We start from the raw sequence: 27,694 nt of genomic DNA, 5'->3' as shown, positions 1-27,694 counted from the left end.
ATCTTAAAAAAGTCTTGTGAAATGTCCCTTTAAAAAAAGCCTTCATAAACTATAAAATAAAATCTGAAAATGTACCCTCTTCTGGCGATCATTATCTGATGACGTCAGCTAGACTGCTTAGGCGGGCACATCCGTTAACCCCGCCCCCTGCAACTGTCAGGTTAAGGGGCGGTATACATTTTGCATCTTTTGCCCACTTAAAAACACCATTTTAAATGAAGACGTACTGTAAGCACGCTCAAATCTAGAGCAATGGAAAGCGTATTGGAAAAGAGGGGGAAAGCGGCCCGGTTGTGTTTACTACGCAGTTTTAGATGCAAAATTTGAACCGTTCCTAATGCGAGTTCCATTTCTAAATGAAACGTCCAACTTTTCTTTATCCAATCAATTCACACTGGAAAACACAAGCCACACCCGTTTTTTTCTTTGTGTGATATTCCGTTTACTTTTGCGTTGTGTCTTTTTCAAAGTTGATTGCAACTTTCGGTTAAAGTGTGAAATTTAACACTAAAATAAGTATAAAGATTATTTCACTCTGGATATTTTAATGTCTGTGCTGTATCTAAATATGATAATTTATCATGATGTATTACATACACTGTAAATAAAATAAAAATACTTATAAAAATAAACATAAAAATAAGTTATATTTAAAAAAAAACAAGTATTTTGAACAGTGGCGACACAACATGTATTTAGCCCGTCTGGTTCGTCATTTCTAAATATGTGTTTGGCGCGTCATGTAAACTTAAGTGCATCACGCGTCATGTCAAAATAAGTGCCTGCTGCAGATGCTTTAAAGGGGTTTATGATAAAAGAGACGCTCATGTTTGCCAGATACTAGTTTAATCTCATGCGTTTAATGTTAAAGAGTAACTAAAACCTAAACCAACTTTTTTTAGTTAATGGTCTGTAAGAATGGGGCTTTATTAGTGCTGTTTATTGATTTGAGTAACTTTTTTGACATTTGGGTATAAAGTGTTTCAATGCTACAATATATATGTATATATATTAGTATATTATATTAGTGCAACCAAACACAACAACCAGACATTTTGATGCTGGGAAACCGTTTTAATAAACTTTCTTTTTTGCTAACACGTTAAAACCAATGGAGAACAACACCACTTCCGTTGCCGAAATGCATGTGCAGGCTGTTTGATCACATGGGCTGTAAAAGGGTCTATATTAAAAACATCTGGGTGCTGCCCTCTTCAGGTTGAACGGTGGCTAGTGCAATTGAATCTTAAGCAGGTTCAAGCTTACCACGTCCTTGTTACGATCTCGCCACACCCTTGGTACGAGCTTAGTTCGTCCCATCATCTCCGTTGGGGTCTGCCCCATTTTCCTGACCAGGGGTTTAGTTACTCTTTAAGTGAGTATTTTGTGAGTATTTCGTGAACGTGAGCATCTCTTTTATCATAAATCCTTTCGAGGCGTTTGCAGCAGGCACTTATTTTGACAAGACGCATGATGCACATGGTTTACATGACGCAACAAAAACATATTTTGACATGACGAGCAACACACGACACTCCCAACACATTTTGAATTTGTGCCCCTTGAAGAAGAAGTCACCGGCTGCCACTGATAATGAGTACTTTGTTTCCCTCTTTCCATTTACATGTCTCTTTGTTTCGACACAATCTCACTGCATTGTAGACTTTTCTAGTTCATTAGGGTGTTCATTAGACTTTGCTATAAGTTCAGGAATAAATAAATCTTTATGAATTTGTTACCTTTTATATGATTATATGAAATGAGTCATCTTTTTCTCGATTTAGGCTTCTCCTCAGTTGCTAGGGGAACTACGGGGCTTGCTTTCAATCCATGTACATCTGCTATTTAAAATCAATATACAATTATTGTGAACAAAGTGGCCTGGTCTATGATTTCATCTCATTTTTGTCTCATTGAAAACTGCAGTTTAAAGAGGTATAACAGTCCATAATAGTTGCAATAACATCGGTACAGTTTATTTTGACATCTGAATAGAAAATAAGTGATTTACCAAGGCAAACATGGCAATGTAATTTAAAGACACTTCCAGTCCTTTGTACACAACACATGACATCAATTACGGTACCAGTGATGAATTGAATCTGGAAGAAATATAACTCTGCTACTGTTTTGAAATAAATAATAAGCACTGTATACTCACTGGACAATTTAAGCGAAATACTATTTTAAAATACTGATAGATAAAAAGTCCAATAAGCTCCTATACAGGCACATTTATTAAAGACTAGCCCTATTTGAAAATGTTTTCATTCTTTTAAGTTTAGTACTTCTGGTCCATGTTCAGAGGTTGTATTTTTGTCTTGCTTGGACACAACAATTTACTAAAGGCTCTTTTGAAACTGCTGTGGCACAGAGGATACAGTACTGGGTTGATGGATGAATTTATCCACAGCAGCCAAAATGAAATCTCATAAAGGTAATGCTGGACACACTGACCATGACAAGCTGCCCGAATGATCATGAGAAGAGTGTAGGGTGCCCAACACAGACCAAACACACAGACTATCACAGCAAGAGACTTGGCAACCTTCTTATCTCTAGATAAGCGAAAGCGACTGGCCAAACTTGCAACCGTATCAGGACGATGTCTGTGTGAACCGGAATGATTCACGTAATGAAACTGTGCCTCGGTGGACGTCAAGATCTGATCCCCGACCTGCAACGGAGGCAGGTCTGCTATTGCGCTGTCTCTTCGTTTAGTCTGTCTGGTGTTGGCGAACTCAGTGGCGGACACCCTTGCGCTGGATGGTAACCGGCAGCAACGAGACCTTGAGGGCAAGTCTCTGACCTCGCTTTCCTCGATAGGCCTCACAAAAAACACACGCTGCACGTCACCAGCTGCCAGAGGCTTCATCTTAAAACTCCTGAGTCGAATGTAGGTGGGCTGTTCCTCCCTCACTGCGCATCTGTTGCGGATGTTGATGTAAATGCTGAGGTTGAAATAAGTGACACTTATGAAAGGTGTGAAGAACTCGACGGCAGAGGCAGTTATCAAAAAATACCAGTTGAAGTAAAACTCGGCATAGCACTCTCCATCTGGCACTACGCTTTCTCCAGCGATGTGTTCCCAACTGATAATAGCTGGACCATAAAGAAGGAAAGCTGCAAGCCACACGCAGAGCATCTTCAAAACTGCCTCCCTGGTGATCCCTTTTTGACAACGGTAACTCACCTAAAAAAAAAATCCAATTTAATTCACACACACATATATATTGAGTCTTTATAGATTGATAAAAAAGTGTATTAACATTTACACATCCAATTTATGCTTAGCACAATGTCATGTTTTACCTGCTAATTGCCATTTGATGCAATAAATTATTATTATTAAATGGACAGAGTGCTTTTATTACAGGAAAGGGCGATGTGGTCATGCCTTTGTGGATCACTGTGTACTAACATATTATTAACAGTTGACAGCTGATAGTTAATGTAGAAGCATGTTTGTGTAATGACATTTGTATACGCATTAAGGTCTGCATCCACTGTGCCTGTGCAAGTAATTATCTTGTACACGTAATGATGTGTAATAACAAATCTGTGTTGTATGGTTTGAGCTTTATATGACCAGTTTGCTTGTGTAAAAAATACACTGAAAATGTTCACTGCAGAGCTTGAATTTTTATATGCAAAACACATAATTTTATGTATGTTTCGGTCTTTTAGCACCATGTTCTCCAAAATTGTGATTTTCTAAAACAAATAATTATCATTATATTCATTTCTGAAATGCAACTTCTCTGTAGTTATTGGTTAAATATATCTGTGTACAAATACAAAAATATATAATATCGATTACATTTTTGTTTTTCTTGAGAATGTACAGCTATTTTCTCTATTGACTGTGCTGTTTTTTCTGTGCTCATGTATGCATGATGTCAATAAATGAACTGCACTCATTTGTGTTGTGTAGTTACTATATTGTGTTAATCTCTGTAATGCCAATAAATGTGTTCATCTCTGTGTTGTGTAGTGACATATTGTGTTAATCTCTGTAATGCCAATAAATGCACTGTGTTCATCTCTGTGTTTTGTAGTGACTGTATTGTGTTAATCTCTGTAATGCCAATAAATGCACTGTGTTCATCTCTGTGTTTTGTAGTGACTGTATTGTGTTAATCTCTGTAATGCCAATACATGCACTGTGTTCATCTCTGTGTTGTGTACTAGTGACTGTATTGTGTTAATTTCTGTAATGCCAATAAATGCACTGTGTACATGTCTGTGTTTTGTGGTGACTGTATTGTGTTAATCTCTGTAATGCCAATACATGCACTGTGTTGTGTAGTGACTGTATTGTGTTAATCTCTGTAATGCCAATAAATGCAATAAATATTGTGTTCATCTCTGTGTTGTGTAGTGACTGTATTGTGTTAATCTTTGAGTAAAACTAAGTAACCATATTTTAAGTTTATTCCGTTTCCCCCCAGGATCTTTCATTTGAAAATGGTACAGTGTGACGGTTTTTGAGCTGTACTCACCGCTTTGGTGACAGACTGAAACCTGTCGAAACTGATGAGCACGATATTGAATACCGAGGCGGTACACAGCATATAATCCACCACCAGCCACAGTTTACACAGACCTCTGCCCAGTCTCCACTCGCCCGTCAATACATAGGGAATATACACTGGGATACAAAACCCTCCTGAAATGGATTAAAACACAAATACACTTAAAACACTCTGCATGCTTCACAAAAATGATACGACACAGACCATTAACCATCATCACTCACCGACAAGAAAGTCCGCTATGGCTAAATTCAAAAAGAAAAAGTTGCCTTGCGTGCGTAAACTTTTTTCCACCACAAAAGCTAAAATGACAAGCGCGTTCCCGAGGACCGTAGCAAACACCAGGAGCGTCATGAGCACAGTCAAGAACACAGACATGGATGGAGAAAACTGGCCATACTGTGCGCGCCGGTTCTCAAACGTGTCAACGGGAGTCGTCCTGTTTTCCCTATCCGACACAGTCCAGTTAGACTGCGGGTTTCCCGCTTTCCACATTAACGAAATAGCTGTAGGTATCCCCGGAGAGTGTGCTACAGACAGTAAAGAGGACTGCATGCTGTTGCTGCGGGTGGATTTTACAGTCAACAAACAATTATGCATGATAGTCGAGAATGCGTAAAAGCTGCCGCGCCATTTGCGCTCCTGACTGTTCTTGCGCTCGCGTTTCTCATTCCCATTTCAGTTGCGGCGCAGGCAGTCACTTGCTTTTATACAGCCAGCGATCTGGGAGTTCATTGGCTGATTATTTAGCGTTGTTTTGTCTGATATCTGTGGCTGTTAGAAGTGTTAGAAGACTAGATTTTATTTCTGCATGTTATTCCATCCTACTGTATCCTCCACTTAAATTATCAATGTCACAGCTTTTATGATATTTAGATAAGAGTGTTTTTTACATTTTTCATGTCATTAGGTTTGGCAGCAAAAGTCACAATCTACATAAACCATCCTACACAATGTAAATAACATTCTGTAAAAAATAATATTGACTAAGTCAGTGGTTCTCAAACTGGGGGCCGCGAGATGTTGCCAGGGGGCCCCCAGTTTTAGTACATTTTATAAAATAAATTTTTATAAAACAGTTTTCTGACTAAACTCCGCCCACAGGAATACCTCAGTCGCCAGCTAAGCTAATGGCAAGCTAAGCTGCTATCGAATCACAACACACTAAACAAACTACACAATCAGAACTCGTTACGTATTTCTGAAGAAGGGACTTCATAGAACAAGGAAGACATCAGCTCGTTTTGAGGACAGTGAAAACAGCGTTATACAGATAAGTCAATTGTGTGAAAAATACTGCGTTTTTTTACACGTGAAACATGAACACGTTATATTGCGCACTGTTAACACAATCAAAGCTTCAAAAACACAGAAAGAACGGGAGCTTTAAAGGCACACCATGGAACTTTTTGACCACTAGGGGGTGCTAGACATGTATTTTTTACGTCGAGCGCCCCTAGAGGCCACAAGCGCCGCAGCACTGTCGCAAAGGAAAACATGACAACTCTTTAGGTCACAAAGTGTGCCTTGCAGTATGTCATATGAATATAATTTCATGGGTTTTATTTCGCCAAAAGATCGCGTAGCTCACGTTTTCAAGCCAGTTGTAACAGTGGTCGCTTGGTTAAAGTTAATATTGATCCTCGTCCTTCTTTTTATTCTGTCACTCTCCCGTTTTCGCTTTCTGGTCTCCTCCAACAAAACCTTGGGTTTCTTTTTCTTAGTTGCTGCTTCGGCCATGACAAAAACATCAGGAAAATAAATAGTTGCGCTCTCACGTCTGAACTTGAGGAAGTGGAGGAAGTGACGTATGCCATAAAGACGATTTTTGTAGTTTTTTGTTTTGTGCTCGGGTTACTACCCGAAACCCCAAGTTTAAAAGTACGAGTAAAAGTGATACAGACCCCGTCAGGCTATGGTAGACAAGTCATTTAACCTATTTTAAGTCGATGTACCATCACAAGGGTCTTGAAAATATATTATGAAGGTTGAAAAACTACAGTCACTTTAAGGTTTTTTACACCAGCCAGCCAAACATGTTACTGCAATTTTGGCACACACTGTTCTCTGAAATGGGACAAAATTGAACCAGGAGACTTTGTCACAAGACACAACAGATCTCACAAAACCCATTTCAACCCTTTCAACTCAATTTTGACCAGATTTGTAGTTACTGTGCTTTGGCTTTGTAGGGCAGTATACCTTACCATCACAGTACAGCCTATGGGAATTTGAATGCATGCAGTGACGTATAGTCCTCTCTCTACACCACTAAAACCAAAAATGTTGATGTTTGACAGGCTGTGTTTTGTCATAATTAAAAACACTGTGCCAAAACTAAACGGCAAAGAATTAAAATGAACACCTAGAAAGGTCAAATATATTCAAGGCGCTTTAAATGTCACATCTTCTGAGAATCCACTAAAGAGACATGAAAGTCATGTCAGGACTAATGAGACACAGCATGTAAAATATACAGCAGCTCTTGTAGTCACCCCAGGGCTTGTGTTTTAGCTAAACGCTACACCAGTTCTATATATTGTTATAGGCTAGCTATAGGCTTAATTCTTAATTGTATCTATTTTTGTTTCTTGTGTCCTGTGCTTTACATAACTGACTGAATAAAAACTGTTTTATATGTAATGTCAGCAGTCAGTATTTGTATTGTAATTCCTAACAACAACAAAAAATGATTTTATGCAGCTTTGACGTTCACTAACAGAAAGAAGAGAACAGATGTGTTTGAATAAATGCGACATAGCTTGATGCACTGTAATTACTCAGTCTGAGACCTCTAGACCTTCATTTTACACCCCCATTTAAAATGATGTTGCAGGTCAGATGGTGAATAATAGACAGACGTAAATGTGCATTGTAATGAAATGCCTGTCTAACAAATGTAGAAATTAAGAGTGATTAAGCCTTTCATTGGTTTTCTATTTGCGGACATGGGACATCGTGACTTTGTCATACTCCTTTCTGAATCTTCAGCTCTATTATCATATACTTGACAACACAAAAGCATATCTTCCTATCGTCCTATGTGGGTATTCTGTGAAAGAGTAATAACAGACTTTGTGAGAGGCTAAAACAGTTCACAAGCACCTTTTGTGCCCACAGTCCGCTCACAAAAGATACTGAAATGAAAAAGATCTACACCTGGACATCTGAAGTAACCAAATATAATACATCTGAAAATGAAAATGACCTTTTCTGTGAAACACACAACATGTGACATTTTAAAGAACTTTTGGGCTATGTTTTAACATGTGATGAAAGTAAATAAGGAGGACTGAGCTTCAAAATTATCATAAGTGTTAACTAACTTTATAATTTGATCGGTTAAAATGGGAAAACTGTTAATACCAACTTAAAGGCAAGGTCCATGATCTCTGAAAGCCAATGATGTCATTTGAAATCATCTAAACAAACACGCCCCTACCCCAATAGAATCAGGTCCTTCTGTTGATAGACCCAACACATATGCAACCCAGGCAACGATGTCCGTTAGTAGACACGCCCCTTACTGCTGATTGGCTACAGTTGTGTTAGTCGGCCTGAATCTCTTTTCCAAAACGTTTTTCAGATATCGTGCACTCCGCCTTTAAATGTGTGTCAGTTCCACACACTTGTCCGAGTCAAGACAGAGTCTTTGAGGAAGCAAGTCTGAGTCGAGACCGAGTCTTTGAAGGGTTGAGAACGAGTCGAGACCGAGTCCGTTGGTTTTGAAATAGAGTCGAGTCTGAGTCAAGACCAAGTCTTTGAAGGGTCGAGACCAGGTCGAGACCGAGTGGAAACAGGGTACGTTGGTTTTGAAATAGAGTCAAGTCCGAGTCAAGACAGAGTCTTTGAAGGGTCGAGACAGAGTCGAGACCGAGTCCATTGGTTTTGAAATAGAGTCGAGTCCAAGTCAAGACAGAGTTTTTGAAGGGTGGAGACCGAGTCCGTTGGTTTTGAAATAGAGTCGAGTCCGAGTGAAGACAGAGTCTTTGTGGAAGCAAGTCCGAGTCGAGACGGAGTCTTTGAAGGGTCGAGACCGAGTCGAGACCGAGTCCGTTGGTTTTGAAATAGAGTCAAGTCCGAGTCAAGACCGAGTCTTTGAAGGGTCGAGACCGAGTCCGTTGGTTTTGAAATAGAGTCGAGTCCGAGTCAAGACCGAGTCTTTGAAGGGTCAAGACCGAGTCGAGACCGAGTCCGTTGGTTTTGAAATAGAGTCGAGTCCGAGTCAAGACCGAGTCTTTGAAGGGTCGAGACCGAGTCCATTGGTTTTGAAATAGAGTCGAGTCAGAGTGAAGACTGAGTCTTTGAGTAAGCAAGTCCGAGTCGAAACTGAGTCTTTAAAGGGTCGAGACCGAGTCGAGACAGAGTCCGTTGGTTTTGAAATATAGTCGGGTCCGAGTGAAGACCGAGTCTTTGAGGAAGCAAGTCCGAGTCGAAACTGAGCCTTTGAAGGGTCGAGGCCGAGTCTGTTGGTTTTGAATCTGGACCTTCTGTTGATAGACCCGCCCCACACATACGCAACCCGGCATTTGATTTGATTTGATTGGCTATAAGTGTGTTTTGGTAGTCGGCCCGTCTCCTTTTCCAACGCGTTTTTCAAACATCGTGGACTCCGCCTTTAAGGAAGCAAGTCTGAGTCGAGACTGAGTCTTTGAAGGGTCGAGACCGAGTCGAAACCAAGTCCGAGTGAAGACCGAGTCTTTAAGGAAGCAAGTCTGAGTCGAGACTGAGTCTTTGAAGGGTCGAGACCGAGTCTGTTGATTTTGAAATAGAGTCAAGATCGAGTCTTTAAGGGTCGAGACCGAGTCGAGGCTGAGTCCGTTGATTTTGAAATAGAGTCAAGACCGAGTCTTTGAGGAAGCAAGTCTGAGTCGAGACGAGTCCTTTAGTAGTCGAGACCGAGTCGAGATTAAAACCATAAAAACATGTCAGTTTTCATATTCATGATTTAATATCACTCCAGTTAATATTCAACAGTTAGGCCTACAGACTCAGCTAGATTGGGAATTGTTTAGAGGAGCAGTCTTAACGTCTTAATATGGACTTTGCTTTTATTATCATTTCACGAGTTCGCATTAACATGTAATCGATAAGTATAATGAGATGAGCATATTTGGCGTGCTATCCGAGGAGAGGGCTCCGAGCTCGGATTTTAGCCCGAACCCAGAGTACTCCCCCCTCTTTAACTGGGATAAATGCAACTAGGCGAGAGTGAGGAGATGGGGTGGAGGAGGGATGCTGTGAAACTGTCAGGGGACATACGAGAGGGACTGCTATTTATAGGCACCTCTTCTCGCTGATTGGATGGATCACATGACCATGCTCCTCCCGAACTTTGTTAAATAAACTTCATAAAAAAATCACTATCACATGCACCATCTTCTGCCTATTTTTCTAGAGATAACTAAACTGCTCTGATGGCAGTATCTTTGCATTGCACCATGGGATGTCATTTTCAAATAATGCCCATCAACATTGCATTTTATTATTATTGTTATGTGTTGTGTGGTTTCTTACATGAACATAAAAAATGCGTTGGTCTCGAGGACTCGGTCTAAAATTACGAGTCATTCTCTTCCCACTGTGGTTTGAGACCGAGTCAGAACCGAATCTTTGAAGGAACAAGTCCGAGACGAGTCCGAGAAAGCAGAAATCGGTCTCGAGACTGGACTTGAGTACTACATCGGTAGTAAGGGGTGGGAAGTTAGGATGATTCTAAAGGCCCATGAACTTTTGAGGGCCCCAGCCAAGGACTGTGCCGCACACGCAACCCCCTTAAGCTGAGCCCTCTTAGCTCCGCCCTGTCTTTACGTGAAATTCAGAAGAGAACAAGGTGTGTGTATTTACTGCTATTTGCTATGATATCTGTGCGCTAGCTTACTATAAATGCAGTTTACACAATGTGACGCTGGAGCAATACAATGCAGTTTTCTTTCCACTGTAATCTTAGGTAATCTACATGTTGTTTATTTTGCTTGTTATATAAATAAACTTTAAATGGATTTTGTTTTATTTGTTTTAGTTATTCTTAGCGGAGTTTACCGGAAGTTACGTGTTTTCCACGAAAGCCGCTTGTTTATGTTGTTACTGCTGAAACCGTCTATATTAAGACATTTAAAGTAGTTTTCAAACAAACCTTACAAAAACGTTACTGGTGTGCATCATATGTCAAAACAAGGTGTTTTAAAATTAAGGCATGCATGCATTTTAATCTGGGACTATAGGATAAAACCTGCCCCATAAACATTTAAAAATCATCTTTTATGCTCTACAGAAGAAAGAAAGCCATGGGTTTGAAACAATATAAAGTGAGTAAATAAAGGATTGATTAGTCATTAACCTATTTTAAGGTCTCTAAACAATTAATATTGCATCCAGGTGTATTTTATCAATCATCTATTATTTGACCATATGAGGTCAGACAATAGCAAATGGTACAAAATCTACTTAAACTCATCAAAACAGATCATCATAATCATGCTGCTTGTGCGTTAAGCCAAACAGAAACAGATGTGTTCCCACCCCACTCACCAACTTGCATCATGATCAACTCTCTCTCTCTCTCTCTCTCCCTCTCTCTCTCTGGGCTCACCTCAATTCACAAACACTCACTAATTCATGGTAATTGCAAAAAGTGGGGGCCAGAACCACATGAGATGAATGGCGGCTGGTTTGGAATCAGCAAGTAATTATACGCTCAGGCTTTTGGTCTTCCTGCTCATCAGTTTTACTTGGTTTTCACATCTTTTCTCACAGGAAGTATGTATAAAGAAGCAAAAGAATTGGTTTTGCTCGGCATTCTGCATCTTATCCATCACACAACAATACACACACTGTAAAAAACTCTGGTATGCTCACACAAAAATCGCTGCAAAAGATGCTTTCCAACAGATATTTTAGCTTTCATTGTAAACTTGTGGACCTATTTTTCCAAACGCCTCACACCCGTACATTCTTCTGCTTAGAGCTTGAATAATACACACTCCAGCCCAGGTGGTGGCGCTAATCCGCCAATGCCAATTGCAAGAATAGAAACAAACTTGTTCTTTAAAACATTTTCAGTCTTTATCTTCTACAGTAAGTTACTGGCAACCAAGTGCAATTTTTTTTACATTGCAACAATAGCAGAACCATCTAAGTCTTACAAGTGTGATGATGACATCCAGCTGTCTTTAAAGTGAGGAGGTAGAGAAGACCATGCTCTTTTGACCCCTTGCACTTAGAGGTCTTGCACATTTTTCCAGCTTCTAGAAAAGAAAATGCATATTAAAATAAACAGTATAAACGGTAGACCTTTTGTAGCCTGCAGAAACCTGCTGCACACACACACTTATCAATTCTGTATGGTCAGTGTGTTCAGTCTGCCTGGAGGATGTCAGTGGTGCTTATGGGTGAGGTGGTGAAGACTGGCATAGCCTATATTTAGTCTAAAAGAGCAAGTTGCTATAAGGGTGTGCAGCTATAGGCAGTCGTGGATGTTGGGAGATGGAGGTGTAGAGTAATTACAGCTGTGAAGACAGCCAGTGGTTGAGGAGTAAAGGGTGGTGAATGACAAAAGGTTTAATCTTCTGTATGTTGGTCATCGCTATTCTTTTGCAGCTTGTGCTTTATCTTTCTTAAGAGTTTCATCATCATTCCTAAATATTGGGTTAAAGCCTACATTAACAGTAACATTAAAGCAGTTAGTCAGTCCTGTGCTGATGTTAGTTGCTTATGAATAGGGATAAGATCAACATGAAAGCAAGAGTGCTTTTGTTTCAGTGCCCTTCAAACGCTTTGAATGATCCTGCAGCTCATGCAACAGGTGCCTTTGTGGCCCAATTAGAGGACAAGACAAGTGACCCTTGAGTCAATCATTACTGAATAATGCATGATGAGTCTCGTCAGTCAAAACTCTATAAACAGCCATCAAGCCTACTGATCTATAAATAAAATTACTTTTTTTCTACGCTACTTTACATTATGGTGTTTATGTTAGATAGCAATTGCATACTTAAACAAGACTAATAATATGTAATCAGTTAGCTTAGCTGCATGTTTATAGCATGTAAGTATGCACAGCCTAGTGTAAGGCATTTATGAATCTTTTTTCACACTTGAGGTGAGAGCTGTAAGAACAGTCAATGCTGAGATTGCTTTTTTAAAGAAAAGAGCATCAATTCAGTTCTTCTGCTGTGTTAAGGTTCAGCACTTCTTGAACACTGGTAATACTCTACAATCGACAAGGGCTAAAATGTGTTATTATATGTTGGTTTCCATGCAACCGTATTCATAAAATATTCACAAAAAATTACTGTATGCCTGTTATTCTCCAGTCTGTAGATTGATTGGTGGCGACTTATCAGAAGTAGTGCCAATGGATCATGAGGTGTCTGATAGAATAGAACTAACACATTTGATCTCTCTCTCTCTCTCTCTCTCTCTCTCTCTCTCTCTCTCTCTCTCTCTCTCTCTCACACACACACACACACACACACACACACACACACACACACACACACACACACACACACACACACACACACACACACACACACACACACACACACACACACACACACACACACACACACACACACACACACACACACACACACACACACACACACACACACACACACACCATTGAGAGCTAGCCTTTCTCCGCATGGAAGCTGACAAATGTATTTTTTTCAGTTACTGCATCTGTCTCTCTCTCTCTCTCTCTCTCTCTCTCTCTCTCTCTCTCTGAAAATCTAAATAAACTGATGGAATAAAAAAGGAGGAAATACAACCTATGAGTCCTCTGCAAGAGTAAAAATGTAGTCAATTTAAAATGATGTTGTTGGTGAGGGAAACCCATGTTCATGAAAATGCTTGAGTGATCTTTAATGTGGTATTAATGTAATATCTCATTGCTTCCCATTACTGCCATCTCTTGGCTGTAGAGGCAACAAGATTAAGCTTTGCGAGGCCCTTGTTTACAAAACTGCTTGAATTTATCTCAGTCGATATATTATCCGACAGTCCATTAGAGACTAGATAATACATAATACAAAATACATTATCTCAGCTTTGGGCCTCACATGAATGATATTTAAAGTTATTTAAAAATTGGACTGTGTTTAAATCGATAGCTCGCCTCGTGTGTTGTTATAAAACCTTAAAAGTTTTTTTGTGGTGGTGTTTTTCAACTTTTGTAAACTAAATATAACAATAATGCTAATTAAGAACATAAAAGTGCCCTTATGGTGTTGTATTTGTGCACATTGAAAAAGTTTTTTGCTGCACAATCAATTTGGCTTTAAGGCACTTCATCTTACTATTTCAATGTTTAATGCAGTCACATTACTTTAACCCATCTTATAAGTTAAGCAATTTCAGCTTATTTTAAAAGTTACAACAACTTACCACTGGTCACAATTTAAAACAGTAGAAGAAATGACTTGTGTATCCAAATTTTATTTTATTAAAGTAGCAAAATATTTTTAAAGTTTATTTACTTTACTACAGGTTTATTTATGTACTTTTAGTCATCCGAAGACCTATTGCGACACCTAGCGTTTCAAAGCATAATAGTTGAAATTGTAATTTTGCAATCTAAAAAATAATTGGATTTTTTTTATTTTTTTAAATTACACGTATATGAGAATTAACTGCGTAAGAGCTTTGTTGTTAAATGTAGGAAATGGGTAAATAAATAGTCATGATATATAAAAGTGGAGTTGTTCACCCAAAAGTCTAAAAGAAAGAAAAAAGCATTTTACACTACACGTCTTTGCAGTCTTCTTTGATGGATATCTTTATTTGGTATTATGTTGATTAATGATCAGGACAAATAATGATGATGATGTGTGCTAATGTGCTGTGAATTATTTCGATTTTTGACCATCGCATTCTCACATTAAGTATTTGCATTCTTAATTAATGTGATAAAACGCTACAGGACACACCATCTGCCCTTCTCACTGCCTGTAAAATACTTCTCTTTCCGGACTAATCAGGTGTTGTGTCGAAGTCTGTTCCCCCTATCCCCCTATTTTTTCCCTTCAGTGTAGTGTTTTTATGGCGTTTTTATCACGTTATAGGTTTTATTACTTATATATTTAAAGTTTTAATGGCTACTGAGATGTATATGTGTGCATTTCTGTAATGTATCTGTATTGTTCTTAATGGTAAGTCAATTATTTTTACAGTATGAATCATATTATATGTATAATATTTATTTAATTATGTATGCAACATTACATTTTTAAAACAACCAGTAAAGGAAAAAAAAGAAAAAGACAGGCTATATTTTAAAAGAAATACCCTAATAGAAAACTGTCAAATGTATGAAATATTTAATAAATTATATTATAAAATACATGATATTATGCCTTTTTAGTATAACCAATTCAAATCTTTAATCTTTCTAAATGTAACGTGATGAAAACGCTATAAAAGCACTACACTAAAGGGAAACATAGGGGGAACTGAGTTCGACACAATACCGGCAGTGTGTAACCATAGCGCTGATCATTTTAGTTAAAGGTGCAATGTGTAGCTTTTAGAAGGATCTCTTTACAGAAATGCAATATAATAAACAACACTTATATTATTAGTGGTGTATTAAGACCTTACAAAATAAAATGTATTGTTTTATTACTTTAAAATGAGCCGTTAGACAATAGCTGGAAGTCGCCATTTCGAAAAGGGCACACTGTTCTATGGGAGTGTTTTGTCACCATACGTTGTCTCGGACAGAGGCCGTTTCTCAATCTGAAGGCTGCAGCCTCCGAAGGTCGCATATGCAGGCTGCATACGTCATCAAGCATGGCTTATTTAAGTTATCTGAGCATTACATTCGCAAGTCATAAACATACCACAACAATTTGCAATTAATTAAGAATAATATAGTCAGCTTCATAATTGTTAATATTCTGAAAAAAGACAGTCCTGATGACGTATGCAGCCTACAAATGCGAGTATGCGACCTCCGGAGGCTACAGCCTTTGGATTGAGAAACGGTCATTCACAATCTCACCGCTAGATGCCGCTAAGAATCTACACACAATACCTTTAACGGAAGGTTAAGTCAAGCGTATTGTATTGTGTTATCCATTGTATCAAGAGGTGGACTTGTTGGAAATGTGCTGTAATCCAGATATTTCACCAGTCCACACAGGAGAAGTTTTAAGACAGACAACTATCACATTTCTGATAATTAAGAGGGAGTTTGTAGGTCAGATTATGGCAACAAGATGGAGCTTGTGGTTTAGGATGGTAATACAGTCTCCACTATCTATCAATGCAAAGTGTTTTTTATTTTTATTTTGAACCAGTTGAGTACAATTAATTAGTTTTCTTTCTGATAAAAGTTTTTACTATTTCTATTGAAGTAGGCTGCTCATATGATGTGCTGCGAAATCAGAATATTCCAATTAAAATAAAGGATACGAATAAGCATACATTGACCAAAGACAACAAGGATTTGGGTATTTATAAAACCTGAAAAATAAAAATAAGATTATTATATGGTATATCTGTTTTTAGCCATTTTCTAGCTTTCAGTAACACATTCAATGGCAATACCTTAGAAATTGTTTATAAAACTAAACAGAAAAGGTATGTAAAACACCTTAGGATTTTTGTAAAACTCATTGGATGGATATGATACATGGGATAGAAGTGTTAGCGTCATGATCCAGGCTCACACATGTAACCTGACACTAATGGGGGATGGTGTGTGCACAACACAAGCGAGTGAGCGCTTATTATTTATCCAGCACAGACTCTCTGAACTCTGTGTGCCTTAGCAGCTTACTCCCTCGAGCACCTCACGAGCACATACAGTACACGCGTGTAGCCGAATAAACGGTCTGCACTGGAGTTATTTTTTTGTCCTCCACGAGGAAAATGTGGACGAGATCGGAGCGGTGTGGAAAGTGAAGAGTGTCTGGAGAGAGATGTGTCTGCATCTGTCGCACACTTGATCTTATCAGCCAGAAAGATCAAGTGCCCGGGTTACCCGTGTTAAAAGACAGTGGACATTCTCACGCGAACGTCGGCACGTGCTGAGTAAAGTACGGCAAATGGCACGAGCGGATTCATGAAGAAATAACGGACATCGGTGAATTCACGTATTAACGTTACTGTTACACTGTAGGCCTCTCTGCTAAACTTACACTTGCTGGCCAACATTGCTCACCCAGTAGGAGAAATGGGTCTAATTTTCGCCAAATTGTGGAGTTTCTTTTGTAATCAAGGTAAGAGGTGATGTCCTGACTGCTTTGTAGTGAATGTTTATGACTGTTGTCCGCATTTGGCTGAAATCCATCTGAAGTGAGCTAATGCTAGTATGCACGTTTCAGAACCTCCTCTTCACACCATCAAAACCAAACCACATACTGGATTATAAATTGGGTTTTATATGTTTCAGACTATTATTATTGTTATTATATGTTCGTTTTCTAGCTTATCTGAACGGACTCTGCGCCCGTTAACAGTTACATTCTCCCGGTCACACAGGAGATGATTTGGTGGTAAAGGTTGATGCACATCACACAGTTTGGGTTTGTTTTTACGCGTCTTGTCCTGTTTATCGATGACTAAGTTGAGAAGTATTCCCCCCTGAAGTGTTAAAGTGACCTTTTAAGACTCACATAGTAGATAACTTAAAAGATACATTTTGTTAATCAAACCCCACTCACGTTTACAAAAAGCTGTGTTTAAAAGTACCAGTGTATAGTAATTGTGTATAGTGATCGATGGTAATACTCAGTTTTTTAAAATGACAATTAAATTTTAACTATGATTAATATCCACAATACACCACAGTAACCACAAATGTATCATTATCTTACTACAGGGACTAATTTTACAGTCATATTTGTGGTAAAACTATTTTAATACTAACGGTAAACAATCCACAAAAACATAGTTTATATATATATATATATAACTAAACAAAAATTAACTAAGTGGTTAGCTTTAATACGTGGTTACTTTAAAATCCACCACAAAGTACTGAAAGATTATCATATGTACCATTGTACTTCTAAGATTGAAATAGTACAACTATACTATGTGTCCCAAAGTTATGGTTATGGTTAAGCCTAAAAAAAGTATTTTTAAAACTTTAAAAACTAGGCATACAACTATTGAGTTGTGTTGTATTTGTATTATTTCTAGCAAGTTTTACAATTATTTTATTTAACATTTTATCTTAAATCTTTAAATTCTTATTTATGTACATCATCTTCACTCCTGCTGTGACAGATGTCTCGTGTAGTAGGTCCACAGGGAACCGGGTTTAGATGTCAGCTCTAACTTGACAATAAAGGGAACTGAATTGAATTGAAAATTGCTTTTGTGCGGTGAAACAGACGCTACGACCACCTGGCAAACCAAAGTGGTCTGAGGAAACTGCCTTCCTCTTCCATTGTTTGCCTGCCTCAGTGATCCGTTAACCCTTATGGACATTATTATCGACATTTGCTTGGATGCTGCCAACATTTTTGGATGCTGCCAAAGCTAGAATTTATGTTTTTAACTGCATTACAACCTGAATAATCATGTTATTATTTATAAGGAAAGTTATGCATTGATAAGTGAAGAACTGAAAGGTATTTCCTGTCTGATTAAAAAAATGTAGCCTTTTTAAACTGCTCATAGAGCTGTGCGTCCCATGACAAAACATTCCTAACTTAATCCAGATTGCTGTAATGTTGGACAGATGTTCTCTTAACACTTGGATGGAGGATTTGATGTAGCATGCCCTTTAATTATTTTATTTTTTACATAAACAACTAGCTTTAAAAGAGTTTCCATGAAATCTTATCAAGTTATTTCCGTTAATACAAAGTTGTACTTGTTCATTGTTGTTGAAGTATGGTTATCTTGGAGAAAATCCTCGCAAACGTATTGGCCAGTCCTCTGTGCTAGATGCCGAGTCTTGCTTCCAGAGAAAAGTATGATAGCATTTTGGCTTGCTTGTATAGACCTATAAGAAATGATGTCTGTTGGATGTATCTAATTCTCTTCTGTAATTTCCTGGATTATTGTTGTAAAGAGGACCAGTCAATTCATTATGCTCAGTGGGACTGTCTGTACAGAATGTTCATGCAATTATTCAGAAAAATGGCCCAACCTCACCAAATGTCGTCCTGGGTATTGGCAAACTTATTTACTTTAAGAGGACATTTCACAATACTTTAAGATGTTAAATAAATCTTTGGTGTCCTCCGAGTATGTGAAGTTCTAGTTCCAAATACCCATATAAATAATTTATTATAACATTTCCACTTTGTAGATAGAAGCAAAAATGTTCCATTTCGGGTGTGTCCTTTTAAATGCAAATGAGTTGATCTCTACACTAAATGTCAGTGCGGTGGTTGGATAATGCAGATTAAGGGGCGGTATTAACCCGTTGTGACATCACAAGGGGTGCCAAATTTCAATGACCAATTTCTTGCATGCTTGCAGAGAATGGTTTATCAAAAGTTACTGGGTTGTTATTTTTCACATTTTCTAGGTTGATAGAAGCATTGGGACCCACCCAATTATACATAGAAAAAGTCTGATTTTCATGATATGCCCCTTTTAAAACATTTCTCAAACAAATCGGTTTGACAAACCTTTTACATATGGTACATATGGTCATAAACTGATTCATTCATTAGTTGTGGATGTGTGCAAACAACATTAATCAACATTTGAAGTGGATCAAAACCTTTCATAGAAGTTGGTCTTCAAACCAATACCCGTTCTTGTCTAAGGACAAGTTTATGAACTTTTCCAATGTTGACACACACAAATTAATCAAAGCTAGCAACTACCCCCCCCCCCAAAATGTATACAATGATTCATTAAAACGGAGTTAACACTTTAACCCCCTGATATCGCGATGTCAGCCTGTGCGATTATATGACAGCAAAATGTTGCAATTATAATAAATAAATAAATGTGTGGACAAACTTTCTGATAACAGTTTGATGATTTTCCTTGCTGTTTAAAAAAAGAAAAAAAAACGAACAAAAAAGGCAGTGCATGTGTGGCATGCACGTGTGTGGTTTGTGTCGTCACTTATACCAGAGCGAAGATGGATGCAGAGGAGGTTGATAATGATCTGGTAGCTAAAAAAACTCTGTCTGTTGTATGGTGGTATTTTGGATTTAGGATTACTGACACTGAGCAGTTGCTACATCACGTGGCAATACGAACATTTCTAGTTTTGCAGGTGCACATTTTGGCTGGGCTGTGTGTGGATTTTCCTTAAAACCCATCAAGTTGACTCATGATACCATTTAGTATAATCGCAATCGCACATCCGCAATATTAGCATCAATAACCGCAATGGGAAAAATTACCCAAATCGTGCAGCCCTACTCTTACCGTTGGTTAAAGCTTAGTGGCACTTGTGGACTCCCATGAGAGCCAGGCTAAATATGTCTTTGGGTTTCTTATACCATCATTATCTTCATGAATTGTGGGTGGTGTTAACTGTACCCTTGTGAAACTGTCTCTCTCTATGGCTTAAATTTGCCTTTTGGCAGTTCGACTGGATTCATACAGAAGCAACACTGGGGTCAGTAATTGTAGAGGAAGCAATAGTTGTGCAAAATACTGTGTCTTTGTGGAGCTGTCAGATATATCAAGAGCTGTATAGTCCAGCTTCCTTCCTGTAGCTCACATCTGAGTTCAAAGGTGACACTTTTCCACATTGCGCTCTGATGAAGGCTGGATCACTGGTTCAACTACTTATACTGTCCTCAGGTATGCAAGTATGTCTCTCATGTGACAAAAGATGTGTGTGTTTGTATTAGATTGCGAACACAGAACTAATCAATGAGTGCGTTTACATGGACAGAATAAGCAGATCACTTAAAAAATCTGCTTATAGAAAACAGTTTTTATACGTTTACATGCAAATCAATAAACCGGCTATGAAGAAAACTGTGTGGGATTTGGAGATTTGGCAGGTTTACCGCAGGCAGTATACCTAAAGTATATAATAGTCGTTCAAAAAGCTGACAGGAAATCTGACTAAAGCTATACTGTGGTATCTCTTCTCATGCCTGCAGAACCTGTAAATGTAACATGAGCTTTAATTTTCGCAGTTTCTTCTACTTTGCACTTACTTTTGCATGTGACATTTATCTTTCACACGTGGAGACATGCACATGTGAACAAAACTGCGAGAAAGCCGGTTAAGGTGTTGTTTACATGTCACACGAAATGGGGGGAAATGAGCATAAAACTACCTGTGCCAAATAGTTTTTTTCTTATGCCGTTTATGACCCCAAACATTATTAGTTGGTCAAGCATAATCGGCGTAAAACTGCATGTAAACACACTTAATGTAGTGGATAATCACATCATTATACTACAAGCACTAAATTGTGTATTGATTATGCACCGGATTGACTTATGCTTATAAAATCTAATCTGTGGTGTCGCCTTATATTTCTGTCTATATATTCAATAGGAATTAAATGAATGTATTAATGTTATAGTCCATTTTCTTAAAAAAATCCAAATAATTTACTCACCACCATGTCGTCCAGGATGTTGATGTCTTTCTTTGTTCAGTCGAGAAGAGGTTGTGTTTTTTGAGAGGGGCATTTCGGGATTTTTCTCATTTTGATGGACTTTGGTGGACCCCAACACTTAACAGTTTTAATGCAGTTTAAAATTGCAGTTTCAAGGCACTCTGAATGATCTTAAACAAGGCATAAGGGTCTTATCTAGCAAAACAATTGTCATTTTTGGCAACAAAAGAAAATGCACTTTTGGACCACAAATTCTCGTCTTCCTCTACCTTTGTGACTGGCCAGCGTGACCTCACGTCAAGAGGTCACCGATGACGTATGCGAAACTACGCCCCAGTGTTTACAAGTGTGGAGAAAGAGGTCCGTTCCGACGTTGTCGTATGTTGAATCATACTAATTAATGTTTTTGTTTCAGTTTATTGTTGTTTCATTTATGGAACATGCTGGCGCGTCACAGGACTGGAGGAAGACGAGAAGATGTGGTTTAAAAGTGCATATTTTTTATTTTGTTTGCCAAGGGTGACAATTGTTTTGCTAGATGACACCCTTATGCCTCGTTTGAAATCATTTGGAGTCCTTTGAAGCTGCAATTTCGGGCTGCATTGAAGCTGTTAAGTGTTGGGGTCCATTACAGTCCATTAAAATCCTAAAATGTTTTCCTCAAAAAACATAATTTCTTTTCGACTGAACAAAGAAAGACGTCAGCGTTTTGGATGACATGGTGGTGGGTAAATTATCTGGATTTTTTAAAGAAAATTGACTAATCCTTTAACAGATCACTTCAGTTTGTATAATGTTGAAGTTTGATCATTTTGTTTTTGAATGTTTTCTAATTCATATTTTTATTCTTGTAGAACACAAGGTGATTATTGTGGGACTGGACAATGCTGGGAAGACCACTATACTATATCAATTGTGAGTAAAGATATTTGTTACATTGGAAAAAGGATAACATCACAACAGTTTCATGTGATCAGAACCTGTTGTTTTTGCAGTTTAATGAATGAGGTGGTGCACACATCTCCTACAATTGGTAGCAATGTTGAGGAAATAGTGGTTAAGAAAACACACTTCTTGATGTGGGATATTGGTGGTCAAGAAAGTCTCCGGTCTTCGTGGAACACGTACTACTCCAACACAGAGGTAATGTGATTCAAAAAATAAACTACACTGTTTGAGGCCGCACCTGGTAATCCATCACTGGGATTTTGCCCATAAATGCCCATAAATACGTAATTGTTTTTGCTTTTTAGCCCTGACAGGGACAAAATGAGGTCTTTTTACTCTACAGGGCATTTGTGAATGGTGATGCTTTCAGTTAGAATGAAACTAAGGTTATGAATATACAAGTTGGTCACAATTTTCTTCATGCATACAGACAGTGGGGGAATTTCCTCTTCCTCTATAGTTTGACTTTGAAGATTATTTTAGAACCAGACTACCAGTGAACACGTACATAAGTAATATTAACTGTAGATAGTGAGGAACAGCTGTGTGTTCACTCTGCTGTGAACAATGATTTAGACCACAGTTGTGCGCAGGGGTAATTCCACTGGACCCTAGCAGCTGGTGTCTGATTCACAGTTCAAAGTTCATGGTTAGACAAAGAGGCTCACTTGAATGGCAGGACCCCTGCCTTTCATTCAGAAAGTGTGCGTATGAGATTTGTGATGGGGCCCGGTTTTAGAGCTCCATTCAGGAGCAGAGCGATCTGCTCAGCATGATTCATCTCAGCGACTACAGATACACAATTAATACCAAGGATATGCACATCATACAATAAGCAACAACTCAGTGGGCTTTAAAGAATGCAAGTGCAATAGTATGCTATCTCACATCTGCTGACAATGCTTTGTGTGTGTTTTTCTGATAGTTCATCATACTGGTTGTGGACAGTACGGACAGAGAAAGACTAGCCATTTCTAAAGAAGAGTTATACAGAATGCTTGCTCACGAGGTAATCTTCATTTACACAACTTTCACGGACAGCTCTAATAATTCTGTAAAGCCTTTTTACTTTAGAACTTGTATTTCAGCTGTTTTGGTTTTCTTTCAGGACCTGCGCAAAGCTGCGGTCCTGATCTTTGCCAATAAGCAAGACATGAAGGGTTGCATGTCCGCAGCAGAGATTTCTAAATACCTGACCCTCAGCTCTATTAAGGATCATCCATGGCACATTCAGTCCTGCTGTGCGCTCACTGGAGAGGGGTAAGATCTGAAGTAGTGACACTAGGATTAACTCTGAAGTTACGGTAGCTGTGGCTCATTAAGTTTACTAGGGGTGCATTCCCCTCCACTTTTAGACACTCGCGCAGTTCCCCTCAGCCACGTTGTGTTTCACTTTGTAAAGTTTATATGGACAAATTTTGACTATGGGAACCAGTCTCCCTCCCATGTATACTTCAGACTGTTATATAGACTAGGGGTGGGCTGATCCGATGTTCATTATCGATATAAGTCCGATATTGGCGAGAATGGTACCACTTGCGGTCTTTGCATTTAACTCTTTCCCTGCCAGCTTTTTTTTAAGTTGCTAGCCAGTGCCAGATTTTTTTTTATGATTTTCACAAGTTTAATGCCGCCTTTAATGTTCTTCTTTAAATATATAAACATACATATATCAAATGAAAGAACAGAATCTCTCTTTTTTTTGAAAGCATTTTTATCCTACCTTCATTTGTTCTCTTTTTATCACCTCTCAAATATGAGTAGGTTTTTTCAAAAATACAAAGTTTTGAGCAATAAGCTGAGATAATTGTGTTTTTGTGAAGGAATTTTGATAGAGATAAAAATATATATATATATATATTTTTTTTTTATCTCTATCAAAAAATACAGAGTTTACTGTTTGCCCTAAGGGAATACTTCCAGGTTTTATAGGTTGGGTAAGAGCACCACCTGGTGAATAATAGCAGAAATACGGATTGCTGGTAAAACTCGTAATTGGGAGGGAAGCATTTTCTCTTAATTGACAAGTTAACTCGTCAATGTCGTGGAAAGAGTTTTTCCACTTTTCCCAAGTGTCCCTACCCCAATAGAAGTTGGATCTTCTTTTGATAGACCGGCCCCACACATATACGCAACCCAGGCAATGATGACATTTAGTAGACACGCCCCTTACTGCTGCTACAAGTGTGTTTTGGTAGTCGGCCCGACTCCTTTTTCCAAAGTCTTTTTCAGAAATCGTGCACTCCGCCTTTAAACCCATTTCAAGTTTTCCACCAGTAGTGGACATGCGTGCAACGTAAGCAATGATGCACATCTGAATCCACGAGACTGAGGGAAGTTTGCGAGGGAAGGAAATAAAAATTTGGAGTGGAACGCAGCCCAGATTAGGTTAGAGAGCCATGTCTTCATCTTCATTGGTTGATCACGGACCAATCAGTGACAAAACATTATGAATATTATAAAAGAATACATTTTTATTGATTTGAAGCATTCTAGTAATGTCCATTCCCGTGGACGCAGGGTCTTAAAGGATCAATCACATGATCACATGAATGATGGCAAGATGCTGTAATCCAAACAGAGGTCAAGAAAATAATGGCTTTATAACATTAGGCAGTATGAAACAGTATCTATTAAGACTGTTTAGTTTTGCAGTTCTGTATTTGATCAGTGTGTGTTTTTTGAACATATAACGCTTGATGTGTCTACTGCTTTGGTTTACTGGTTAAGCAACAGAATGCTTAACATTTTTTAATGTTAAGTGTTTTCCCTTAAATTCATCATGGGTTTGACTTCCAGGGAATACACATGTTGATAAAATGCACTGGAAGTCCTTTTGGATAAAAGCTTCTGCCAAATGCATGAATGTAGATCTTTTTCATGAAAATAAAGGAAACACTGTTTGGGACAACAATCAATCATTTGTTTTTTTGCCGTTTCAGGCTGTGTCAGGGTTTAGAATGGATGACCTCAAGAGCTGGACTCAGATAGCCACCAATTCTCCTTATTGGATTGATGGACAACAATCACAGGCTCATCCCATTGGCTGCTTATGTTTTTGTTTTTAACCTCTTGATCAAAAATGATGCTTTTTGGCTGGACTCTGGACACCTACCTCAGCTGGGATTTATCAGTGAACTGAATCTTCTTAAAAAAACTTGTTGATCAATATGTCAGGAGCAACTGGATTACACAATGGGTGGATAAGACAAGAGAAGGAATTCCAAAGTCTGAAGTATTTTTTGCTTAAAGAGAGACACTGCTGAATGTTATGTGATATATGGGGAAAATTGTGTGTGTTTTTAACACTCTGGCAGTGGGTTGGAGATTCACTGGATGGTTATATTAAGTTAATCATGTTTTATGTTGTCCTATATCCTCTACTGGGAAGAAATATTTGAATGGTTATGTTCTCTTTTGGTTGGTTGTTTTCATGTTGCTTTTTCAGAGCACTTTGGTTATTTGTTGCCATTGGTCAACTGTGTGTTTCTGATGACCTTATTTGGGTATCAGGTGTTTAAAACACCACTGGTGCCCACCACCACACTACATATCATGAAGACAACGCATATCAGATCACTTGGTACACGGGTGGGGAACCCAGTCAGGGAGGGCCGCTGTCCTGCAGAGTTTGGTTCCAACCCTAATTAAACACACCTGAAAATTCAAGTAAAAAAAATCGGGTGTGTTTGGTTAGGGTGGGAGCTGTGCTCTGCAGGACAGTTGCCCTCCAGGACCCAGGGTTCCCCACTCCTGACTTAGTACATATTACCTCAGTCATTTGGTACACTAGAGGGTGCTCTTGCTATTTAAGACGTGTCCATTACAGCTTAAAATGTCATTTATGATGCAATTTAAAGATGGACGCCTGTTAGTGTAAGATGTGTTTCAGGTATTTGCTTTTATTGTTGTAAGATAAGGCAGTGTGGCTTTTTGTCTTTTATGCATATTCAGTATTTTAAATTTTTGATAAAATGGCACATGCTAGAATGCAGCAGTTGGGAGGACTTGATGTAAAGCCTATTACAAATGTGTGTATGTGTGGGTCTGTGTGCAAGCTTTGACCATGAAAATGTCCAACCAACACTGCTACTCTGCAGATTAAGACAGAGCCCAACACTGCAGGTGAACTAGCATGTTTTTGTTTAGGGTCATTCATTTACCATAAGGAAATAATAATGAAGAGAAACTCATTGATAAAGCTTCCAGTATTATAATTTTATAAACAATTGGTATTTTTACCCAATCCCTTGCAAGTAATTCGCCACAATTAAACTATGTAGTGTGATGTCTTTATAGGTCAAAAAGCTGAAACAGTTGTGTGTGCTTATTATATAAATTGATGCAATTTGTTCAGATGTTTTAAAGTCAGACATTTAACTCCTTGATTTTGTATTATCCAGGTTGCATAACACAATGTGAAAGAATAGTGATTCTGCCAATATGTTCCTTGTTCAATCTGAAACTTGTCCTATGTACAATGATTTTTAATGCGCTGGGGACATTTTTACAAGACCTGGATACAGCGATTACAAATTGGTGCTCTCCCTACCAGCATTTGGATCTGTTGGTATAGTTGTTATTGGCTGCTGATGTAGGAAATCAATCATATTGCTTGCTTTTGCTTTCTTTCCTGTTTGTTAGGGTTTTCTGTTGTGAGGCCACACTGTGGATGGTCTTTAAATTTTTTATCATAATTACAATTTCTTACAGGGGCTTCTCAGACTGGAAATGAGAATTAGATGAAACAGCAATGAAATTAATTTTGGGCTTTTTGACCATTAGCATGAAAGAGTTCGCCAGATGTATGTAAACTGCTCTCAGACCATCTTTGCTTTTTAAGTGCACAACATTGCAAACTCGTGGCCGGTTGAATAAACTTCTAAGACTTGTCTTAAAAGTTAGTCATGTATTTTTTCTTCAAGACTGGTCATAATTGGTCAACTAATTGCGAGTTGGTCAGACTAGTTCTCAAGACACAATCTTAATTTTGCGGCTATGTTTATGCAACCGGCCACTGATATCGGTTAATTGGTACCATTTTAAATAGAGGTACATTGACAAAACTATTTGAAAGTAGAATGGGAGTGACAAGTTGTTGCAAATGCTTTAGAGAAATGAAATATTTAGTTTCTTTACTGAAGGTCAATACATTGTTTTAAAGATGTGCCATTTTTGAATGAGCAGGTGACATCTGTAGCATCTTACCTAATTCTTATAATTTTATAATAAAAGCTTTTATTTGGAAACCTAAAATGTTTTATTGTTGCATTATTTTACTTAGTGCATGGGTGTTGTTTATTATGAGCATGTTAAATCAAGGTTAAGGTACAATATGTTAGCAAGATATTGTATTATTCAACATATTTGTGCACATACGAAACCAAAACTCGGGTCTTAGGGGGTTAATGATTACTATTTTCATATTGTCATGATAAAGTTATATTTAAATTTGTCTATGCTGGGCAGTTTCAACTTGGCTAGCAAGTACCAATAAATATACTATTTGAAAGCCGCTTTTTGCGTTTATTGTGTGTTCCAGACAACTGGGATATCGAATATTTCCCACCTCAAACCTGGAGTAGACGCAACATAAAAAAAGTTAGACAAAAAAAACCCGTACTCGTCTGTAAAGTGAGCAGTAAGACTGATATATGATGAGCTCAGATGAAAATAAGCTGTAGTCTCCGTCAAAAATTG

At 38.2% G+C, this 27,694-nt stretch overlaps 2 protein-coding genes across 2 annotated transcripts; one reads left to right on the top strand and one right to left on the bottom strand.

Annotated features, from left to right (window-relative positions):
- Positions 1–655: 655 nt before the first annotated feature.
- On the bottom strand, positions 656–5,307 carry hrh3 (histamine receptor H3). Its single transcript, XM_055207615.2, has 3 exons — positions 4,760–5,307; positions 4,503–4,669; positions 656–3,193 (listed from the first exon to the last, which is right to left on the bottom strand). Exons 1-3 carry the CDS (start codon positions 5,133–5,135, stop codon positions 2,282–2,284), a joined length of 1,455 nt encoding a protein of 484 aa, XP_055063590.2. The 5' UTR covers positions 5,136–5,307; the 3' UTR covers positions 656–2,281.
- A 10,889-nt stretch (positions 5,308–16,196) lies between these two features.
- arl8 (ADP-ribosylation factor-like 8) lies at positions 16,197–27,250 on the top strand. The gene is made up of 6 exons (XM_055207576.2): positions 16,197–16,762; positions 21,901–21,961; positions 22,042–22,189; positions 22,920–23,003; positions 23,103–23,254; positions 24,937–27,250. The coding sequence occupies exons 1-6, from the start codon at positions 16,717–16,719 to the stop codon at positions 24,983–24,985; spliced, it is 540 nt and encodes a 179-aa protein (XP_055063551.1). The 5' UTR covers positions 16,197–16,716; the 3' UTR covers positions 24,986–27,250.
- Positions 27,251–27,694: the final 444 nt, after the last annotated feature.

This window comes from Misgurnus anguillicaudatus, chromosome 21 (assembly GCF_027580225.2).
Source record: "Misgurnus anguillicaudatus chromosome 21, ASM2758022v2, whole genome shotgun sequence".
Classification (NCBI taxonomy): domain Eukaryota; kingdom Metazoa; phylum Chordata; class Actinopteri; order Cypriniformes; family Cobitidae; genus Misgurnus; species Misgurnus anguillicaudatus.
The sequence above is the reverse complement of the archived record's forward strand: the minus strand, read 5'-3'. Positions and strand labels throughout refer to the sequence as shown.

Excerpts from the sequence above, each read along its gene's own strand:
- arl8 (XM_055207576.2), top strand. The coding sequence starts at position 16,717 with ATGGGTCTAATTTTCGCCAAATTGTGGAGTTTCTTTTGTAATCAAG. Across the intron at positions 22,190-22,919 it reads CGTACTACTCCAACACAGAG|TTCATCATACTGGTTGTGGA; the intron begins GTAATGTGATTC and ends TTTTTCTGATAG. Across the intron at positions 23,255-24,936 it reads TGTGCGCTCACTGGAGAGGG|GCTGTGTCAGGGTTTAGAAT; the intron begins GTAAGATCTGAA and ends TTGCCGTTTCAG.
- hrh3 (XM_055207615.2), bottom strand. The coding sequence starts at position 5,135 with ATGCATAATTGTTTGTTGACTGTAAAATCCACCCGCAGCAACAGCATG. Across the intron at positions 4,670-4,759 it reads CATAGCGGACTTTCTTGTCG|GAGGGTTTTGTATCCCAGTG; the intron begins GTGAGTGATGAT and ends AATCCATTTCAG. Across the intron at positions 3,194-4,502 it reads TTCAGTCTGTCACCAAAGCG|GTGAGTTACCGTTGTCAAAA; the intron begins GTGAGTACAGCT and ends TTTTTTTTTTAG.